Raw genomic sequence first — 21,243 nt, 5'->3', positions numbered from 1 at the left:
ACTGGAGAGAAAAAATAAGCAGCTTTTCTATAAACAGTTTTCACTCCAGCTCAGTCCATCACTCACAACACATGACATTAATCATAAACCTCGAAAACACATCTAGGTTAAAGTTTCCAGCTGTTCAGTCAACAGAGAGACTTTTAAAGAGGAAAGCAGCAGCATCCTTCAGCACAAAAGTCCTGCTGCCACAGGACGTGGTATTGGCACATCCTCTCCCCCTCCCCCTCTGCAAAGACAGGGAGGGGGAAAGAGAACATGAAGCTTAGCCAGATTTTTGTACAGTAGATGTCGAGGCCCAGGCAGAGGTGGAAATAATTTGGATTTCAGCAATGACATCCCTTCTAATAGTGGTTTTGAAGAGTAGCACTGCAGCAAATTTTGGCATTGAGATACACTAATGCAATCAGGAAGCCTCATGGTCCCTGGGAGCCCATCCTGTTTTCTTTCTTTATAGCCCCAAAAGCACGATGAGGGGTGAACTGGTTATTTTCCGGAAAACTCTTGTTACCCAGTCAGAATTTCCTCTATGCCACAGTAGCTTCTTGCTCCCTGGTGGCCATTCACACTTGGAAAAAAGTGAAACCCCAGCTCCTGTTTTCCAGGTTAATGACTCTACAATATCAAGGCTAATTTTGTCTCCAACTCTAATGCAGAAATCAGCTTTTGCAGGTCTGCAAAGGGTTTTTATAAAAATTTCTAATAAATCTGCAAGCCACTTGCATCTTTTCAGTTACAACACAAGTTAAAGACGCCAGGAGATCGGTACTGCAGGGAAAGAGGAGCCCTAACACCTTGTAAAAGGTGAGCCACCAGTCCTCTGTGCTGCCCTCCAGCTTTTATGCACAGGAACACAGCGTTCTGTGCCAAATGAACACTTGTGATTGCAAAGCTGACATTTACAGTGATCCTAGCAACTCCTTGCATCCCAGAAGTGCTCACAGATCCCTTTGTGCTGCAATAAGGCTTGGATGCATTCTTCCCCATTAAACCAAAATAAACTGCCTAGGCTTGACAGGCACACCAGTGTCCTTGTGGAAGGAATGATTAGCCATTCCCAGAAAAAGCTCAGCAAAGAATGTAACTTTGCCCTTCTTTTGTAAGATGAGCTGGCATGGAGGTTCCTCCTGTTTTCACTGGCACTGGCTGTCAAGCCCTTTGCTGGTATCAGTCCAGTCCTGACTGCTGAATCATCACATCTAGCAGAGCCTTGGCTCAGATATGACAAATATTTGCTTTTGCATCTTTCTATCACAGAATTTTTTGAGATACAGGAGGAATGAGCAGCCCAAAATAGACCCAGCAAAGTCATCAAAGCACCTGTCCCTGAAAACTCCAGTATGTTAAGTAAGTCACTAGGTTAATCTTTGCTTTCCTGAAGTTACATTCTTGTCAGAACTCCAAAAAGAACCACCTTTAGAAAATCCACTGGCATCTGCAATTTCAGTCAGGAGACTGAAATATGCCAGCTATTCATGGGGAACTCATCATGTCAATGGATTTAAAGATAAGAAAGGATGCAAGGAGAGTGGCACCAACCCCAGTGAGGAGGTCAGACCCCAGATCTGTGCACTGGACAGTACTTTATCCAGGGAGACAGAAAACATTGAAACAGCAAATAGTACTCTGTATCACAGCTCAATATTTTTCTATATTTCTATACCTTTTAGTACTAAAATAGTAAACAACTATGCTAAGTGTGTTTTCTTAGAATAGCAGGCTGTAGGAGGGAAACCTCTGAGCACAAAATAGGGAATGAGAGCTCTGAGCAAAATCAAAAAAACTTCATTGATACAAAGGGATGACAAGAATATATTTGGACTGAAAAAGATTATTGTACTCCTGGTAAAATATGAAGACACCAGACATTGCAAAGTTACAAATTTATTTGTTTTGAAATAAATACAAATACTTCATTAAGAAACTTTTCTTGATAGACTTTACACAATAGCTTTATTCTTTCTGGAAATTGTCTGTTCTTCCCACAAAATGTTATGGATATTCTACACAAGAGCTGAAGTTAGTCAATAGAAAGGAACCTAGATGATGTTCTTCTGAACAAGCAATCCCAAAGTATTAACATTTGCCATTTAAGTGCTCGGCCTTTGAGCTTTTTGTCTGTGTGAGGACTGCAATTCAGCAGGTATGCACTGGAGCTCTGGAAATCCTGTCCCACTAGCTATGGAAGGACAAGCTTAAGAACACCCAACTGTGACATTCTGAGTGGCAGAAAGGTATCAAGCCACTAGCTTCAAAGAAAGCAACCCAAGGAGGCTATGCAAAGATGCAGAACCAGCAGATCATGACATTTACAAAGTCATTAGACACTGTATTTCAGAGTTACAGTGTTGCTGCTCCACCACTTCGTGGAATACACTTTTCAGCACCAGTGAGATCGCATCAGTTTCAAATCTAGTAATTAGTGGCAGTTGAATGTACAGTATCTAATTACATGCCCATCCCACAGTCATTCATCTCTCCTGACAAAGAACAGCTGGATCTGTCCTTGCTTACAGAATTCCAAATTTATCACAATTGAGCTGGACACAAAAAAACTTGAGCCGCAAAGATAAGAAGCTTTCCGAAGGAAATATCAAGCTGCTTCTGTTTACCTGGCCTGTACAGCTACCCTACTCATCACAACTATACCAGCTCCTGCAGTTTGGTAAACCCTTTGGCCCAAGTTCCCAAACAGGAAATCCTACCTTGCTTACCAAATTTAAATCCTATCCTCATTTGGCTAAGCAGGTTTTAGGGGCTAGGAGGCAAGGGGAAGGAAAGGAAGACTGAAACTAAATTTCAAAAAAGTGAAATGAAAAACCTTAAAGATTTAGTTCATCTCAAAGTCACATTAAAATTGCCTATTTTAGTAGTATATTATTGTACATAGGAAAACAGGCTTGAATACTAATGAATTAGAAGGCCTATAAATGCACGATACGTTAACTTCTCTATCATTTGAAGTCAAGCTATATACAATGAATTCAACTCCAGCTTCAACATGAGGCCATAACACATTTGTTTCATTTCCTCTTCTTAAAGTCATCCTTAGAAGTTATTTTTTTCTCCCCTGCTCTGAAACTCATCTCAAATTGTGCCAGTTTACTTCAAGAGAATAAGAGATAAAGGGGCCTGTAACAGCTTTGATTTTAAAGGAGGGTATTGAGCAATTCTGGTTTGACTCTGAAGTGTTTACAACCACATCAGCTTTTGGCAAGTATCCTTTAGAATTTGGCATCCACTGAAGGAGGGCACAATAGCAGCAGCTGTCTGAGATACAAGAATAATGATAGAGCAAATGAGATGCTTCTTTTCTTTGGTCCCTCTCAGACCCCGGTGAACAGAGTTCATCCTACAGAATAGCTAGAGATCAATACCAGTTACATTTTTGTGATACACAGGGGGCATCCATTGCTTTTTCACACTGTGACCAGTTTAAAACCTCCCACAGCCATCTAACAGGACACTTCCATGGACTTGGGGCTGGATTGTTCAGCGTTGCTGGCCGAGTTGGGTGTGAGCTCGATGCGCGTGTCCGTGTGGGAGCGGTTCCTGGAGCCGTCCCCGGTGTGGGAGCGGCTCCTCGTGCCCTCCCCGGTGTGGGAGCGGCTCCTGGTGCCCTCCCCGGTGTGGGAGCGGCTCCTCTGTCCTTCCAGAGAGGTCACGCTGGAGCCAGAGGCCGTGCGGGACCTCATCAGCCGGGTCATGCTGGCCGAGGGCACTGCAAGAAGAGTCCTGGGTTAAGCCCTCGCTGCGCGGGCTTGAGAAGCCCCTGCCCTCCTCTGGGCCTCAACCACCCCTGGAGGAGCCCTCACGGCTGGACAGGCGCTTTTCAGGGAACAGGCAAAGTACCTCCCCTGCTCCAGGCACGCAGTGAAGGAGACCAAATTACTGCAGTGGAATTAGTGGCCAGGGCTGAGGGATTCAAGGGACTCTAGGGCACACTGCTGTGGCTGCAAGGATCCAGACAGAAACTGGAGAGATTCATCAGCCCTCCCATTACAGTCCAATATTCAACCTTTGCTGGCAGCCCAGGCTCACAGTGCATCCTCACAGCAGCTGTGTGAAAAACAAACAGCCACAGCTCAAAGGAGTCTCTGAGCCAAATAAGGTTTTAAATGTTGTGTCCAGTAGGTGAACCACATCCTTTGATGCCATGAGGGGACACTTACAAATAGCCACCTTAAAAACACTGAGATAAAGTAAAAGAGGTATTGGTGGGTATAAGCTCTTTACAAAGCTCTCTACTATTTAATAACATCACTTGGTCCAAAAACCCTTTGCCTAGATACAGCATGTGTTTTTTCCCCTTGCCAATGCATATCCAAAAGGGAAGAGGTGACATATCTGGGATCAGAGACTCTCTGGGTGCTTAGATGCCCAATTAAATTCAGTTGCAAGATCAGCCATTCAATAAAACCGATACTTACTGTATCCCATTCCCTGAACAAAGTATTTGAAAGCTTCAGCAAGCTTGGCAGGCTGCAAAAGAGAGACCGAGTTATCGTAGGCAGTGCTCAGTAGGTGATATTACAATGTTACAGATTCCAAAGATGCCCTATCTTAACAGGGATGTATTAAATATTCTCTGGGTTCTATTGACGGCATGAAAACTTCATTTATAAGAAAATTCCACCATTCCCATGCCTAGTTGTCTCCCCATTATTTTACAAAATGGATACATGCGTTTGAGTTCCAGGGAGCACAAGTGGTCTAAACCTGGCTCAAAACTTGACTTGTGCAGTTACTGAGGCAGGTGAACCAAAGTAAAACCACTGGCCTCACAAAATGTACAAGGTAGTTCATACAAGACTAGCAACTGAGTAACTCCTAATCAGTAGAGAACAAATTCAGCTACTCAGAGCTGATAGTTGTTTGTATAGGGCAAGAAAGCTCACCAGGAATACACAAGCACAACTGCCTATAATTGACATTCTTGCAGTGAGGCACTCCCTGTTTTTCTCCTCTGCTAACAGTGTCCACATAAGCTTCCCAGTCTCAATTATCTCACATGAAATATTTTTTGCATAATTCTCTGAACCACTGCAAAGAATGGACTCTCTATAAGAAGAGCAATGCACATACTACCATTTAGCTTTAAAAAAGCCTTTTCCCAATTCCCACTATTGCAGCATACACTGCCTGTACAGGGACTTTAAATTACAAATTTAGCTTTTCCTGAAGTTCACAAACACCACTTTATATTGCTTAGAAATCTGTTTACATGGGAGATCACATTCCAAAGCTGATTTACAAATCAGCTCTTTTGGTGAGGCAACACAAGGGCATAGGTGAATTTTAACTTTGCCAGCCTGGCTCTATTAGCAGCTTGGAAGTTATGCCTAAATGTGTTTTAGAAACTCCAGTTCATCAAGCTGAGCCAGTGCATGCAATAACCTAGCATTGTTATTTCCTGCCTCCCACTTTCCTGATGTATACTATAAATAGTCCAAGTAAGAATATTGTTAAAATGTCAGTGGCTCAAGCCTTAATCCACATTTTCTTAGTAAACAGGCATAAAATAATACCTCTGCATTCCCATCTCAGTTCTTTACTTGGTTAAGACTCTATTAGTGAAAAGAATATCCCCTCCTAATGTTAATTTTGCGCTTCATTGCTCTTTAAAATAAAAAGGAAGCTCAGATGACCAACTGACATCATTACTCATGAAATCATAACCATCCTTTTGGCTGACATTTGGGAACAGCAAGTACCCTACAGGAAAACACCCATTTTTTGCAGCCTGACATGCTGCAGAACACAATTAGTGGGATTTCCACCAGCCAAATCCTACCTGGGAAACTTGGGGGAGCCCACCACAGTCAGCCATCTGAAAGAGGATGAGAACAGCCAGTTAGCCTCATGCCAGAGGAACTCACTCATGCTCAGGATATATTGAAATGACCTTTTCAGCTATCTGGCAGAAAAAACACTTCCTTTTGTTGTGTGAGTAACATACACGTGGATAAACGTATCAAAGCAAGCTGTTAAATGTTTATGAAAGCTACAACTGCACCCCAGAAAACCACAAAGTGTCCTGATGCTCAGGGAAAGCATCAGCTGGAGCTACAAATGCTTTTTGCTGAGCAGCAATTACCAGTCTCTTAGAAACCAGTCTACTAGTCCTGGTTACAAGTTCAGCTCTGAATTACAATAATATGACTGTGTATTGACCTGGATGACAAACAAGGTGGAGAAAACAAACACCTAAAGCTCAGAGGTGAGAGGGGAAAAGCTATTTGCTGAGATTGCTGCTGGCAAGCATCAGCTTGACTTGCCAATGGAAGCAGGGAAAACCAAATGAGAAAAGCTATCTTGAGTGCATGAAATATTTTTGGAGCCTTTCATTTTTCCTGCCACTCCACCCCTCAAAGTCAACCCAACAAAAACAGTCCTGTTCCAAGGAACACTACAAGCTGAAAACAGTAAAGCCGTAAATTACAGGAAACCCCAAATCCTACCTAGGATTAGTTAGCAGCAAAACAGGCCTGCAGCAGGATATCCCTGGACTGAGCAAAGGCTGGCCACTGATACAAGGTCTGAGACAGTGTCAAACTTTCTTAGGGTGCCTGCCACACCCACATTATAGGGCAGCAGTGTAACTCCTCAATGTTAGAAGGAAAAAAAAAAACACCTTTATTATAATTTTCACTGACCAGTTCACTAAAGAGAGATGAAGTAGAAGCTCTTGGCAAAGCACAACCAAACTTGTTTCACTCTGCCTGCTATTACTTCATCAGTAACAAGCTGAAGATTGCACTCATACTCTGAATGCCAAATATCAGCCAAAGCATTTGCATGGTGTTCTGCTGTTTGTACGTGCATTTTATCAGTTTTTCTGGAAAACAGCAGTAAGATGTCCTGGACTGTACCCTCATAAAAGGCAGATTGACCAAACTGTGGCTGATAGATCAGCTGTTGATTCACCTGACACTACTGCTGAGAGGCAAGCACAGGAGCAGAATGAACTGATTTGCACTCCTACTCTGTTCACAGCTTTTCAAACCTTTCAAAATATCTCAAGATCAGCTTTGCCAGCTCTAGTCAAATTCATTATGGGTATGTGAAATACTGAACATTTCAACTCTCATCCCTACTGTTCCAAAATAGAGGAGCTGAGAAATTCCCTGCTGAAATTCTGACAAGAAGCCCCTAGTCTTGTTTATCCCACTAAAATACTCTCACCCTGAAGGGACTATATTTTTAAATCAGAACTGGATTCTCACAGTATTATCAGTATTGCAACACATCACTCTAGTTCTGCTTTTTTAGCTAATCCAACTGGTTTAATGTGAGAGGAATGTTTATTTTTAAAAGCACAGTTTTTGTTATTACCTTCAGAAGTGTGGTCCTTGTTGGATCCAGCTTGGAGTTGCATTCAACCTACAGAAAAGAATAGCAGCATAAGGCATTGCACACAAAATTTTAAGTATGAACTCTTGTATGAAAACAGATCCAACACCTTGTTTTGTGGCTTAATACAGACTAAAATGAGTGTCTTGTGATTCTGTGTGAAGACTATGTATATATACATCTTTAATCCCAAGTAAATCAGCTCACATTTTTAACTGCATTTTTTTTCCATGTACAAACCCATAGTTGGGAACAGGAGACTTTTTTTTGCCATCTGTTTCTGGGACTTCAGTGGCAACAAGTGTTGTTTATCTTGTGATTTGGGGTCATCTGGTAGCGTCCCAAGTGGTGAGCAGCCATGTGGCCACGGGCCAGCAGACTGGGCATGCCCATTAAGGCACAACATTTGAAGTCATCCAGTCATCTGGGGAGAGTTATAATGGTCAAAAAGGAGCTCTTCACTTCCAGAGTGACCCAGGGCACTGCTCCAGCACCACACAGCAAGTTAAAATACCAGCAGCAGATTCCTCTCTAAAGGAAAATATTTGCGGTTCAGTGGAACTGCTGTGGTGATTGTTCCTACCGTGGTAGCTATTAAATAATAGTGCACAGGCAGAGGGGACAAACAGCGTGGAATTAATGGCAGCTCTCCTGCGGTCTGGGAGAGGAGAGCCCCTGGGCTGGATTGCTAGCCAGCAGGGCTGCTGTGTGCCAGGGGCTCTGCTGTGTGCCAGGGGCTCTGCTGCCTCTGGCAGCCCCTGGGCTCGCCCACCATCCTCAGCAGGGTGGCAAGGCTGGCTTGAGGTACCCACCACAGCATCCACGGCTGGGGAGCTGTCACCCACCACCAGGAGGACAGGACACCTGCAAAGAAGCACAGAGAGTGCTGTTACCTCTGCCACCCAGCCCAGACTTGCCCTGAGCTGCATTTTATGTCCCTGGAAGGGTGAGATATTTAAGTGTGCAGAAATGACTCAGTTTGTATTCCAGACACCTTATAGATACATCAAATCCTGCATTAGCTGCAGATCTACTGACATGCTCTGATTCCTTGCCTGAGAACCCTTTCTTTTCCCCAGCTGGCAGCAAATCAGCCCTTGCCAGTGCTCTTATTCCTTCCTTGCTTTGTAAAAAATTGAATATGGGCATCAGCATCAGTCTCACACCTACCAGCCCCCAGGCCCCTGAGCTCCAACTTTTGGATCTGTCCATCCAATTCCGCGAAGATTCTCAGAGGAACAGAGTCTCCTGTGTACAACCATCAGCAGCTGAGCTAGGAAGGACTTTGCAACTAATGCTGCACAAGTAGCTTTGCATAAACAAAAGGCAGATCTGACAGTCAGTCATTCCCATACCTTTCTGAAGGTTTTTGCTCTTTGGTTGATTTTCTAAATGGTTTTAGGCTGGGGTTTTTTGCTCATATAAGCACAGCTCAAGGGCCCTCAGAGCTATAGTTTCCATTAACTATAACATAATTCTGCATGAATCTAAATACACTAACTTTTCAAGTACTTTGTAAGCCCAAATTTTCAAATTCACAGTGACAGGAACTACGTAACTCTCAATTTCATTATGTTTGCCAGGTCTGAAGAAAGGAGTTCTTCCTAATGGCAGTGCCTGACTTGCAGTAAGCTCTCCAATAAAATACTTACTGAAGGGTGACAACATTCACTCCGGGAACAGGGCGCTCAATCTCTAGATCTCGCCGACTAAAACAAAATAGAGAGGACAAAGGCCTTTGACACACTGGAATTTTATAGATACTTCTATATGCTTCCAGTTTGGAGAAAGCACGGACACATGTTAATTTAATCTGACATATGTTGTGGCCTCCATAACTGCCACAGAGCCACATTTAGACTGAAGAATCAGTGCCATAGTTCAGTTCCCTGTGTAGAACCTTTCACCCCACAAATGCACAAGGTCCTTCTCCAATAAGCAAACCACCTGAGATCTCTAAAGGCACTATTAAGCAGAACTTCATACTGGGGGAACACATGTAATCCCACCACACAAGAAATACTGTGTCTAAAGAGCTGGACATCCTCTTAAAAGTTTCCAGTTAGAAATCAGGTAAATGTATTTACCTGTTGTAAGAGTTGACAAAGAGATGAAGGTTGGTTTGATTCATATCATTAATGATATGCTGACGGTAAGTATGGATCAGGTCATGGTTGCTGTGAATCTCTTCCTAAAGTGGAGACAGAATTGTTCAGAACAGGGGCTATTTTCTGAAAGGATCTGAAGACATGGCACAGTAGTTGTGTATCAGACTCACATCTGCACAACAGGAGTGCTCCTTGAGGGAAGGGCTTTTAGCACCCAGTGAAATCAGCCAGAATTAATATTAGCTTCTGATTGCAGGACCACAATTTTCACTTTAAAACTCAAGTATGTTGTAATGTTAAAATCTCACAATTGCAAAACACATTATAGTGCAGATGGTTACAGTCAGACAAGTGTGAGGTTTTAAAACAAACAAAACAAAGAAGATCCAGTGTAAGAAGCCTAATAACTGTTTCCAGGGTAAAGCAGATGTTGAAAGCTTACAGACATGTAATGTGGAACTCAATTTCACAATAGTAAATAACTAAGCTTTGAGGACTTCAATCAGTAACATTTTCAAACAGTTGGGTTCTAAAGTCTTTATAGATTAGATCCTTGCTCTGCTGGAATGGAGTTTTCCATTGTATTTACTAACAGTTTCAAGCACTGCAAAGCAGCCTCAGAAAACAGTCCAGCACTTTGCATTAGGCTTGCACTGGAGAGCACCATTAATACTAATAAGCACCATTAATACTAATAACCAACTGTCATAGAGTTGCAAGTACATTATATTAAAATAAATCTGTGGGGTTTTTCAGCTCAGAACACGAGCATATACAACTCTCCTACTCGTGTTTAAGTGTTGGCTGCCTAGACAGGGAGCTACCCCTATTAGAGTTGTCACAACTGAGATGCACTTGAGTACTTAGGACACAGAAAACCCCATGGCAGAATACTGCCCAAAATGCTGGGGACACAAGTATGAATCCTATCTCACAGTTTATCTTTTGTTGTTTAACTGAAAGCTTCCACACTCTTCCAAGCCCCAGGAGCTAAATACAGATGACTGAATACATCAGAGGAATCTTTTGAACATTACCTTTCCAAATAGATGTGAAATGACCATGTCTGGCAAAGCATTTGTCCAACCTGAAATCTGAACAGCAAGATTACCTAAGTATCTGCTATTAACACAGCCCCTGAACAAATAACACCTTTCAATTACCCATAAATAGACCAATGGATGTTTCTCTGGTCTTTGTACATGTAAAATACCCTAAAGTGATATTTCCCCCCTCAATCCAACTAGAACACCATTAGATGTTTATGTTTGACTCATCCCCATCAGATGTCTTCACTGATGCAGTTTTACAGGGAATAAATACACTGCTAGGGGGATAGGTGTGTAGGGAATCACTCCCTGCAGGAGCACCAAGCAAACCCCCCTGCCAACTCTCCTCCCTAACCACCCACCCTGACAATGCAATGGAACTGGCACCAGAAGCTCATAACCCACAGTAAATGCTCCTGCTTTGGAAGGACACAAGAACATAAGGCACCTGCAGTGCTCCTGAAGTGAGCAATTGTCACCTTGAGAGGTGAAATGCATGGAAGATATGGGAGAATTTAATGCACTGAGGCAGTGGGTGAGAATCAAAATGGGTCAGGAGGTTCATTTCAGCACAGAGAAGTTACTACATTTCATTTAAATAAGTTTGTCTATCAGTTTATTTTGATAAGTTTGATATGGGAATATATTTAGTAACTAAGCCTTGAAAGAATGTTACATCCTGGCTCTGCAAGTTTCTCCTAGGAGTTTCTTTTATGTCAACATTTTCTGGTTGTATGAACAATCTGTAGCCAAAGCTTTTTTCTGAGTCCTTTTGGTACCCAAGACTCACAGATGATTGAAACATGGGGAATACTGTTCTGGACATTTTTCTGTGCTCTGCTTCATATTTTGGAGTGTGTTGGTAAACACAGCCATGGACAAGAAAGTACTGAATGCTACACTACACTTGAAGTTTTCTTGAAAGACGTTCCCTGAACTACCATGTCCAGGTAAACTGTTCTCCCCAGCAGTTACAAGCTCTTAAGAATTGTCCCAGTAGCTCCACTGTGCCCCATGAATCTATTTTCTCAAAGAACCTATTTTTATCACTAGCCCTGTATGAAGTATTTTTGCAAATGGAAGAATAAACCCCAAAGGAATCAGGACACCCAGGATGTTTAGTATCTGCAGCCATGCCTTGACATACAAGACTGCCAAGTTCCTCATGTCCCACAGGCTTAAAATAAAATTTATTTTTCTAACTTGAAGATTTTTACCTTAGTTGCTGCCCAGTCCATCCAGCCTTCAGCACAAGGGTTTACATTAATGAGAACTAATCCCTCTACCATCTCTGCATGATTTAACTGCAAAAGAAAAGATCTAAGATTCATCTTTGCAACTTGACAGTCAGCAAAAAAATAAATTAGCAGGTTATGCCACAGGGAAGAAAGTAGTAGGTTTAGTTTTATCTTGCAGAAAAGAAGTATATGTGTGGAAAAAAAAATCCATTAGAGCAATTCAACTGAGCAGCTGGAGAACATTAGAATTTAACTTTTTCTCCACCCTCAGTTTAAATAGAGAACTCCCATTATAAAAACCTTCTGCAAATTAACTGGGTAGAGCCCAGGCCTTAAAATGGAAAATCTAGGTCTTCTGGATTAGCTATCCTGCAGATTGTGGTATTTCACTTAAAAGCCTGGCTTGTATACTTAACAGGGCACAGCAGAACAGGAATTCTCCATGCATGCTATGGGGACAACAACGTGCAAGGGAAATCAGGTTTGAGGCTCTGGGAAAGCTCCACAAAACTTACAGCAAATCTGGTTAAAATGTAGGCACCAGCTCCAGTTCCCATTCCTATGATGGTCTTCAGCCTGCACAGCAATAAAACAGAAGAGACAAATGAGGAAGAGTGCTGAAAATAAACCTCACCCGTAGCCTTCCTCTTTCACACTCCAGTGTGTGTCTGCAGAAGGGTGGGCTCAGCTTGGGCAAGCTGTGGAGCCTCAGCAATGTCAGTAACATTTGCAGGACCCTGGTCTTCATGCATTGCAGGGCAGCAGCTATCCTCACTTATCTTTAAGTAAATATATTGAGTAACCACAGCATTGTTCTGATCCTGGGAAGAAATTATTAGTCTCTGCCAGAAAAACTTACAAGATACAGACCTGAAAGCTGCAGCCTAAATCCAAAGCTCCCCCCTCCCCATCACTGCTATCCAGCTGGGGCACTGGTTCCTCTCTAACAGGAGGCTGGCAGGGAAACATCTCCTGCTATCCAGTCACTGGGGTGATGAAGTTTAAACTTCATAACCAAACAGGGCAGAGACAAACCAAATATTTGCATTAACTGAAATCAGGTTGAAAGCATCACCTACAAGGTCATAGAAAATACATGGAAGGGGAGGCTAGACAAAACCACTGAGAAAAACAGGTTATTCAATGCTTTTAGGAAAATACCTGATGACAGTTTTGATTCTCATTAGCAATATTAAATCAAGACTTTGTAAATACACTTCAGTTTAATTGATTTTCAAGGTACTGATGTTATTGGTCACTTTTTTTTTTTTTTGGTGCAGGGCAACAGAACTGATGACATTAGGCAGGTCAAAAAAAACACACTCCCCAAGGAGGTAGTGAGGTAAACTGGTCCACAGCACTGTAAGAGCTGGTGATAACTGTGCAATGCCAAAACTGGGGAGATGCTCCAGCCTGTGTTTTCCAAAGCTGCCTAATCCTGAATGCCAAGTTGTCTCTGCTTGTTCTAAAAACCCCTTGGAGGTGTCTACCTGCCCTCTCCACTGTGTACCAGGAGCATCAGCTCCAAAGAAAAGGAACCTTTCTCAGCTACAGCTCCTGCTAAAGCTGAACTTTAAGGGAGCACAAATCCCCAAACGTGGTGCAGGTAGACAACCCAGGCACACTGCCACTAAGTCTTTCAACACTGGTAAGCTGGGTCTGCACTTGGTAGTAGAAGAGGCTCAGGAGGTCAGACTGACCCCCCAGAACACTGAAACCACGGAAGCAAAACAGTAAATGTCTTCAGATGGGACTGATTTTGTTTTTCCTGCTTAACCACACAGGAAAACGTGGGTTGTTACAGTGGGAAGAACAGATTGTCTGTGCCCTGCCCCTGTGAGGGCGATGCACAGAGAAAAACTGGAGGAAGCCCCTAAATTAGGCACATGGGATTTCTCCTAAGTTGCTTCCTGTTTAAAAATAAACAGACATCTCAAAAAGGGCCAAAAAAAAAAAAAAGCTCTTTCAGAAACCAAGGCAAAAGCAATCCATCTATAACAGAGGAATCCAAAACAACCACAAGTGTAGTTCTAGGAAACAAAATGCCAGACAGCCAGGCCAAAGCAAAGCCCTGCTCTTTGTGTGAGCCACGCAGAGAGAACGAGAAAAAGAACTAAACAATTCTGCACTCACCCAAACTGTTTCAGGATTCCAGGAATCATTTCAGCCAGCTGATCCATGGAGGGATACACATACCTAAAACAAGCATGTTTTTGAGGAGTTACTACACCACAGGAGTGTACACTGGCATATTTAGAGACACATTGATCACTGCAGAGCAGTGACCAAATGTGGTCATCATGAGACCACTGAGTGTATGAGCTGAATTTTAGTCAGGAGAAAGCACAAGTCATTTTGCAGAAATATTAGCATCTACATATATATTCTATATGTTACAGGACAATAGATGTCTAAGAACAAAATAGACCACAATGAACTTTTCCCAAGGAAAGTTAGCATTTAGAACTTATGAAAAAGTTTGAATAAGAGAGATGAGTTTCCTACCACAATCAATGTTTGTATTTCTAGTCCACCAAAAAAGAAGTTTCCCAGTATTGCATAATCAGAGACTACAGAAACGAGTTCTAGATATTTGGCAAAAAAACTTACTTGCCTGTTTTTAGGGGCACAAACATTATCAGAGGATAAATGAGAACAGCTTCCCATTAATATTGATGGAGAAAATGAAGGCATAAGAAAGGCTGTGAAGCTGATGAAGAAGGCTCAATAAAAACAGCTGTTTGTTAATGCGCCTCTTCTTAAAAGCAGAAATGAAACTTTGAGAGAAGGAGATTCTGAACAAAATCTCAACTGAGTAGCATGTGGAAAAAAATCTATCCAGAGTAGAGCTGGAAAACATCTGCCTAGGATGTATTTAAATCTCTGTTTCCCATCAGAATTACGCCTAATTAATCTCTAGTTTAGCCTCCAAAATATAACCAAAAAAACACCAAGGACTGCAAAATATTTTATTTTCTTAGATTTTCTTGTTGGGAAATTAAACCTTAACATGACAAAAGCTGATGTCACTGCAACAGCTTTGGTCTGGGAGACTTTACTGCAGCCTTTTAGTACTTAAAGAAGACCTATAAGAAAGAGGACAAACTTTTCAGCAGGGCCAGTTGTGACAGGAAAAGGGGTAATGGTTTTAAACTAAAAGGGGGTAGATTTAAATTAGGTCTAAGGAAGAAGTTTTTTCTACAATGAGTGTGATAAACCCTGAAACAGGTTCCCCAGAGAGGTGGAGGATGTCCCATCCCTGCAAACATTCAAGATAAGGTTGGGGACATGGCTCTGAGCAATCTGATCAAATTGTCCCTGCTCACTGCAGAGGGACTAGGTAACCTGCAAGTTTCCCTTCTAAACCAAACCATGATTCTATTACTGAATTTGGGCATGCTGGTCTCCCAGTTGAAAGGCAGGTAGAGATAATACAGCTTCTTACACGGCCACCATGATTTTATCAAGTCCTTGCTAGCCACAGATCATGATGGTTGCCCTCTGCAGCTGACAACTCAGGAGTGTTAACACTTGTTCAGGACATGAGGGCTAAGGCACTTAAAAGCTCATGATTTAAACAAATGCAAAGACAGGGTGACTGAAATAGCTTTGTAGGCTGCCCTGGTAGACAACTGGGCCATTGCAGCTAACAACAGCATCAGACCAGCTTAAAAATTAAGCAGGGAAATAGACTGGCTCATGCACTAAGGGTACTTATAAGCTCCTTAATACGTAGTTCTTACAGAACAACTGGTCCTTGCCTTGTATCCTTCCCTTGGCTTGTTGGCTGGTCCCTTCCTCAGCCAAGCTGATTCTTGTCCAAGGGGCATCTCAAGGTAAACCTGCCTCATTTGACCTAAACATGTAAAGCATTTTGGCAATGACAGTGCTCATGGCACACAAGGTTGCAGCATCGTACATGGCACAGTCAGGAGTACACAGCTATCCACAACCTTCTGGGGGGATTAACCAGTTTGTAACTGCCCAAAAACCTGGATTTTCCAGGCAGGTTATCAACTGAACATCGACCATGCTGCCATTTCATAAAGACCACAGATTTATGAGGGAACGTAGAGGTTAATGCCTGTCTTGTTTATAGTAATAATTTAGTTTTCATTTAGTACTTATATTCAGGATGTCATTACAAAACAAGCTAACTCGATATTTAAATTGACAAGATGTAGATATCTGTCAAGGAACTGCTTTACAAGCAGTCTAGTTATCAGAGCTAAAACACAAAATTGCAGCCCCAAAGTCTACTGTGAACAGGCACAACAAAACAGAGCTAGCTAAAGTCCAGTACTTTAGAAATAGTGTCAGGATTTAAGTCCAAAAACCAACTATTGTGCTTGGTGCAAGTACTTTTTAATGAAATTGCATTTTTTACCAAAAAGAGGTAACTCTGAAGGCGTGGGCTGTTTCCCTGACCACTCACCCAGCCTGGAAAGAGGGTGCTCCATCCTGCTGACCAGGTGCATCCACATGGCAGACTGCAAAGTGCTGGGTGATTTCCTGCATGTCCTCAAAGTTGAAGAGAGGATTGAAGCAAGTTTTATCTTGGGAAGGAAAAGAAAATATGAAATAATTATGCTGAAGGAAATCCTAAGTTTGCAGCTACAAAAATAATTTATTAATCTATCCTGCAGATTAATGAAAAACTGAATCAATCAGGTCAGCTAAGTTTTTCATCTTATTTTTGTACCTATGAGAAGTACTTGCTTGGTACACCTAATTCCTCAAAAAATTATTCTTTATGCAAAGTTAAAATACCAAAAAAATTTAGCCAAGGGTATTCATCCCAGGTTTTGTCTTGGATTAAATTATCCATTTCCTTGTCAGTTTTCTTTTTTTTGTCCTTTAACTGTGTCAAGACAAATGGAGGAAAAATAATATTCAAGGCTAAGACTGTGACTTGTGCTTTTGCCCAAATATTACAAGTTAAACATTATGTGATCAACTGCTGCAGACAAGTCAAGAGAAAAGCATCTTTTTGGGATACTCAGTGCTGTAGGCTCCAAGGCTTGAGGTGATCTGATTTCTGATTTTTGAGAAATATTAATACAGGGAAAGGATTGGCGTATTTTCCTTTTGGTGTGAAAAGCACCATCTTTGAGATGCCTAGAAAATGGTTCAATACTCTCTGTGTTTCTCACAAGACACACATGCAAAATCTTGGCAGAATATAAAATACTTTTAGTTCAAATCAACTTTAGAAGAATATGCAAGTCCGGAACAACTTCGTAACTCTGGGAAAAAAAGTTTAAATTAAAGTTCTAGATTTTTTCTGCCCTGTTTCACTGAAAATCAAAATTTAAAACACTTCCATGAAACACAGGCAAGAAAGCACTTTTTGTCTTAATAGGAATATTCATCCCCTTACAATAGCCAGCCTGTAAAGATCAGCAAGTATTTTTAAGTATTGATAACTGATTAAGAAGCCATGAAGCATGTGCAACAAATAGGACTGACAAAAGAACAAACTAGAGCAGGTCTGGATATTAACTCATTATAAGACAGATAAGATAAAAGGCATCTTTTTAACTAATGCTGGCTAAGGACACAAAGCCAGCACTCATTTCATACTCACTTGACATGTAATTCATATAAAACCCCAGCAGCACAAGGCTGCTTGTCAGACAGGACCCAAAGCCCCAGCAGAGTTTTTTTCCTGTCCTGTTGGCAGCACACCATCAGCCTCCCCTTGAGATTTTTTACAGAATTCATACCCAGTCACTGTGAACTACCAGAGATCTCTTGCCCTTTCAATTGAAGTATTCCAATTATTTACTGAGCAAAGATATAAAATTTGAGAATTACATTTGCCACAAGAGAAGACTTAGGTGCCATCTAACCGCTTCCAATGCCCACAGGGAAGCAAGGACGTGGGAAGGGTTTCCCAAGCACTGCTGCTTTCCCAGCTCAGGTTCTGGCAGGGCTGTCCCAGGGCTGTGCTGGAGGGAGGAGAACACTTACGGTTCAGGCCGATGTCGTGGTAGGTGAGGATGGCCGGGCGGTTCCCGCGGGGAGTGCCGCACATGGTGACGCGCACCGAGCCGTGCACAGTCTCCACATCCTGCTCCTGGGGACAGCAGCAAGAATCTGTCAGGGATGGTCTAAGTGCTCCACAGCTGCTGCAGCAGACCCTGAGCACAGGTCCTGCCCCAGCCCAGGGGCAGTCCCATCCTGACACTTCCCCCCATGGTGGGGACTCTGTGCTGACATTCTACATTTGACTGTCACCTCCTCCGGTCCACAGACAATTACAGAAGCACTCAAGCTGCTAGCTCTAACCAGATGCTGAGGGGAATAGTTAAACAGTTTTTAACCACATTAAAAAGGCAGGTTAAGAGAACAAAGAAAGCAGTTTTGTTGGAATAACACCTAGAATAACAGGCGCTTACAGCTATAAATCTCAACGTCTACAAATGTACAAGTCATCATGATAAAATATTTCTGATTTCTAGAAAAAGAACTCTAGCTGAGAAAAGAACCACTATTCCCCAAAGAAAGCAGCATTAAGTAGCTTGTACATGCTTATTTGCCATAAGAATTTATTTGTGATTGCAGTAGTCTTCTCCAATAAAATGAGCAGCCGCATGTGTTTATTTTATGGCTTGTGATGTACAGACCTGAGCATAAACCCAACAATCTAAAGTTTGCTAACAGAACAAATATAATCACAACATTATTGTGGTGATTATCAGAAAAACAACATTTAGAAGTAAACTGCTATTATTTGGCATAACAGGAACTTATACTGCTTACTGATCTTAAAGCCAAGGACACCTTCATTAACAAACCAAAGTCCCCCTGAGCACCATCTTTTGGATCTCTAAGTTAGATGTGACTTACACAAAAGATGGAACAGTTTTTTTGTTTCCTTTCCACTTGAACTTCAGATGGGTATAAACAATTTGGTATTTTGCCAACATGTATAAAAGGAGCCACAAACCAACAGTTATTTCTGACACTTATTTGCAGTATGGTTACACTCACATAACAAGCAAAGAATTATACAGGCAGTAGCCAGTGTTGCACCCCACCAGAATCCTTTATTTACTGCACAGGACAGATATGAGCCATGTCATTCAGTGCAGCCTCCTGCTGCAGGGCTTGCTTGACTTGTTCCATGCATTAACACTTAGATGCAAAGTTCAAGTTAAATTCAAATCTATCAAAAATGATGCAGTAGAAATCAGAGGTGTACAGCCTCTGCAAACACCTTTTAAAAAGGTTTGATTACCTTCCAATATCTGAGGTAATAATTCAATTGAAATCTCAGCTTTTTATTTGATACAAGGAACACACTGCATATTTTGTTGCAAATAAGGGTTCTAGGCAACACCATTCTACATTTCATCTATTTTCATTTTCATTACACAATTACATCAGTTTTAAGTTACAGCTGAGGCAATGAATCAAGATCTATCCCCCCTTGTACACAGGAGAAGTCAGACATCTCTGCTCTCTGCACCATACTCCATCAAAACTAATTCTCAGCTTCTACATCTCCTTCAAGACTCCTTCCTCTGCATACTCACTGCATTACTTATCAGGTAAGCTGTATCTTCCACATCTAGGACCATCCTTAGGCAAAACAGGGTGACAAATCCAGAGAGTCAAACACAGGACGGGTGGCAGGTTTGACTTTGTCCCAGCAGGAAACTGGGTTATATAGACAAGCTGCTCTCCTATATAGGCTTAGGACTCCCATAATGCCCAGCTGGGAAAACCAAAACAGACTAATTCAAGAGGATGTCACTCTTAAATAGGATTTGAGCCAGGTTTGACCAGGGCAAGAATGTACTCAACAGAGGTCAGACATCAAAGATGAACTTAGTCCTTGCCACACACAGTGTACCAAGTGCCAAATTTCAAACCTAGAATGATTTAGCAGTCTTTCCTGTTGCTGTTTCCATCAGGTTTTGAGAAGTTTAGCTTCATTTCATGTTTTGTTATCTGAAATGCTGAAACACCCCAAACTTATGCTAAATTAAATCAGAATTGAGTTCTTTCCTAAAAAACAGGAGTAAAGTTTCCAGTAAACACAACTGAAAAATTACTGTAAGTCACAATGATTCTGAATGAAAAAACAAGGCCTTTTAAATGTTTGATATCTATTATTTCCAAAGTAGATAGGAAGATTTACTTTAAAGGATTCCTACATCACCACACATGTCACTAAGTTCAGCTTTTGGTGGAAAATATGGTATTGTACATTATACATTGGGTATATCATTAATACATACTATTAAAATATAACTATAGAAAGGCTTGGGTTGGAGGGGATGTTAAAGATCATCTAATTCCAACCCCCTACTGTGGGCAGGGATTCCACCCACTAAATCAGATTGCTCAGGGCCCCAATAACATTCTGTATCATTAATATATATTTGGGCACTGTCGTTATACAATACTCCTGAAGAGATTTGCAGTGCCATTACATAGCAATTAATAATAGCTAAAATTAATAATGATGGCAGTTAATATTTTCCACATTCTACTCTTTTACGCCTAGCTAATTTAAAAAAAATAATAATTTGGCAACCTGAGCACTGTAATGAGAGTAAGCATTATTGCATAACACACCTCCTGCTGAGTCTGGAATATTGAAATTATTTTCTCCTCAGTTAGAGACTAATAGGCATTTCATATAATCAGATTTCTATTGCTAGAGCTTTCCAGTAACAACAGTGAAAATCCAGAACCTGTTTTCTTTGCAGAGAGCACCTTCAAGATTTGGGATCATCCTCCTTCATGCATGAAAGAAAAAGTCTGTTCATGGCAGATAAAACCAAACCCTTGAACTTGCACATCCCACTGACCGCCACAGATAACTCTTCCAGAACTGGAAACCTGAGTCTGGTTCAAGCTCAGTGTCAGCTAAAAATAGCTCAGAGACAACAGGTGACCACGCTCCAAATAAGTGGCATAACACAGTCAGTTTTACAATTGACATAATTCCTCATTATTGTCACAATGTGGGTCCCCTAATTCAGTAGGGTTCTGCTATCTTCCTGTATTATAAGTTCTTAACAGGAAATGCACACAAGGTTCCAAAAAAACAATCAATTCAAACCAGTTTGTTTGGTGACATCAACAACTTCACATCCCTATTGATCCTATTAAAGATCAAGAGATTTGTCTACGTGATGTAGGGATGGATGTTTTCAAAATGCAGAGCACTGAAAACAGATGGCAGCACATCCCAATCAACATCAACATTATAGTAAGAGGCTCTTCACCAACTGATTTGTATTAAAACACTATCTTGGAAAAAAAATCCAAGGTACACTAATCCGATAGAAGGATAAAGACAAACACACCATCTGTTCACATCTCTCACTTTAACAGAGGTGCAGTCTTATCTTAGTGCACTAAACACACACAGGAAAATACTTTCAATATGTGCAATTTAAGAGAGGCTGTCTCAGTTTGGAGGAGCTGGTAGATTCTAAAATAGATTTTATTTTTGCTTCAAGTGACCTTTTTATT

At 41.5% G+C, this 21,243-nt stretch overlaps 1 protein-coding gene across 1 annotated transcript in view; it reads right to left on the bottom strand.

Annotated features, from left to right (window-relative positions):
- Positions 1-1,868: 1,868 nt before the first annotated feature.
- NDRG1 (N-myc downstream regulated 1) overlaps positions 1,869-21,243 on the bottom strand; it is a 39,492-nt gene continuing 20,117 nt past the window's right edge. Inside the window, exons 4-16 of the mRNA XM_063409085.1 lie at positions 17,722-17,827; positions 16,184-16,304; positions 13,882-13,944; positions 12,264-12,324; positions 11,728-11,814; positions 10,499-10,555; positions 9,441-9,544; positions 9,006-9,062; positions 8,166-8,217; positions 7,336-7,383; positions 5,795-5,830; positions 4,431-4,482; positions 1,869-3,721 (exon numbers count right to left, since the gene is read on the bottom strand). Of these exons, the coding sequence (XP_063265155.1) occupies positions 3,456-3,721; positions 4,431-4,482; positions 5,795-5,830; positions 7,336-7,383; positions 8,166-8,217; positions 9,006-9,062; positions 9,441-9,544; positions 10,499-10,555; positions 11,728-11,814; positions 12,264-12,324; positions 13,882-13,944; positions 16,184-16,304; positions 17,722-17,827 (1,110 nt within the window). The 3' untranslated portion in view covers positions 1,869-3,455. The remainder of the gene's footprint in view (positions 3,722-4,430; positions 4,483-5,794; positions 5,831-7,335; positions 7,384-8,165; positions 8,218-9,005; positions 9,063-9,440; positions 9,545-10,498; positions 10,556-11,727; positions 11,815-12,263; positions 12,325-13,881; positions 13,945-16,183; positions 16,305-17,721; positions 17,828-21,243) is intronic.

The sequence above is a fragment of the Prinia subflava genome, chromosome 1 (genome assembly GCF_021018805.1).
Source record: "Prinia subflava isolate CZ2003 ecotype Zambia chromosome 1, Cam_Psub_1.2, whole genome shotgun sequence".
Classification (NCBI taxonomy): Eukaryota; Metazoa; Chordata; class Aves; order Passeriformes; family Cisticolidae; genus Prinia; species Prinia subflava.
The sequence above is the reverse complement of the archived record's forward strand: the minus strand, read 5'-3'. Positions and strand labels throughout refer to the sequence as shown.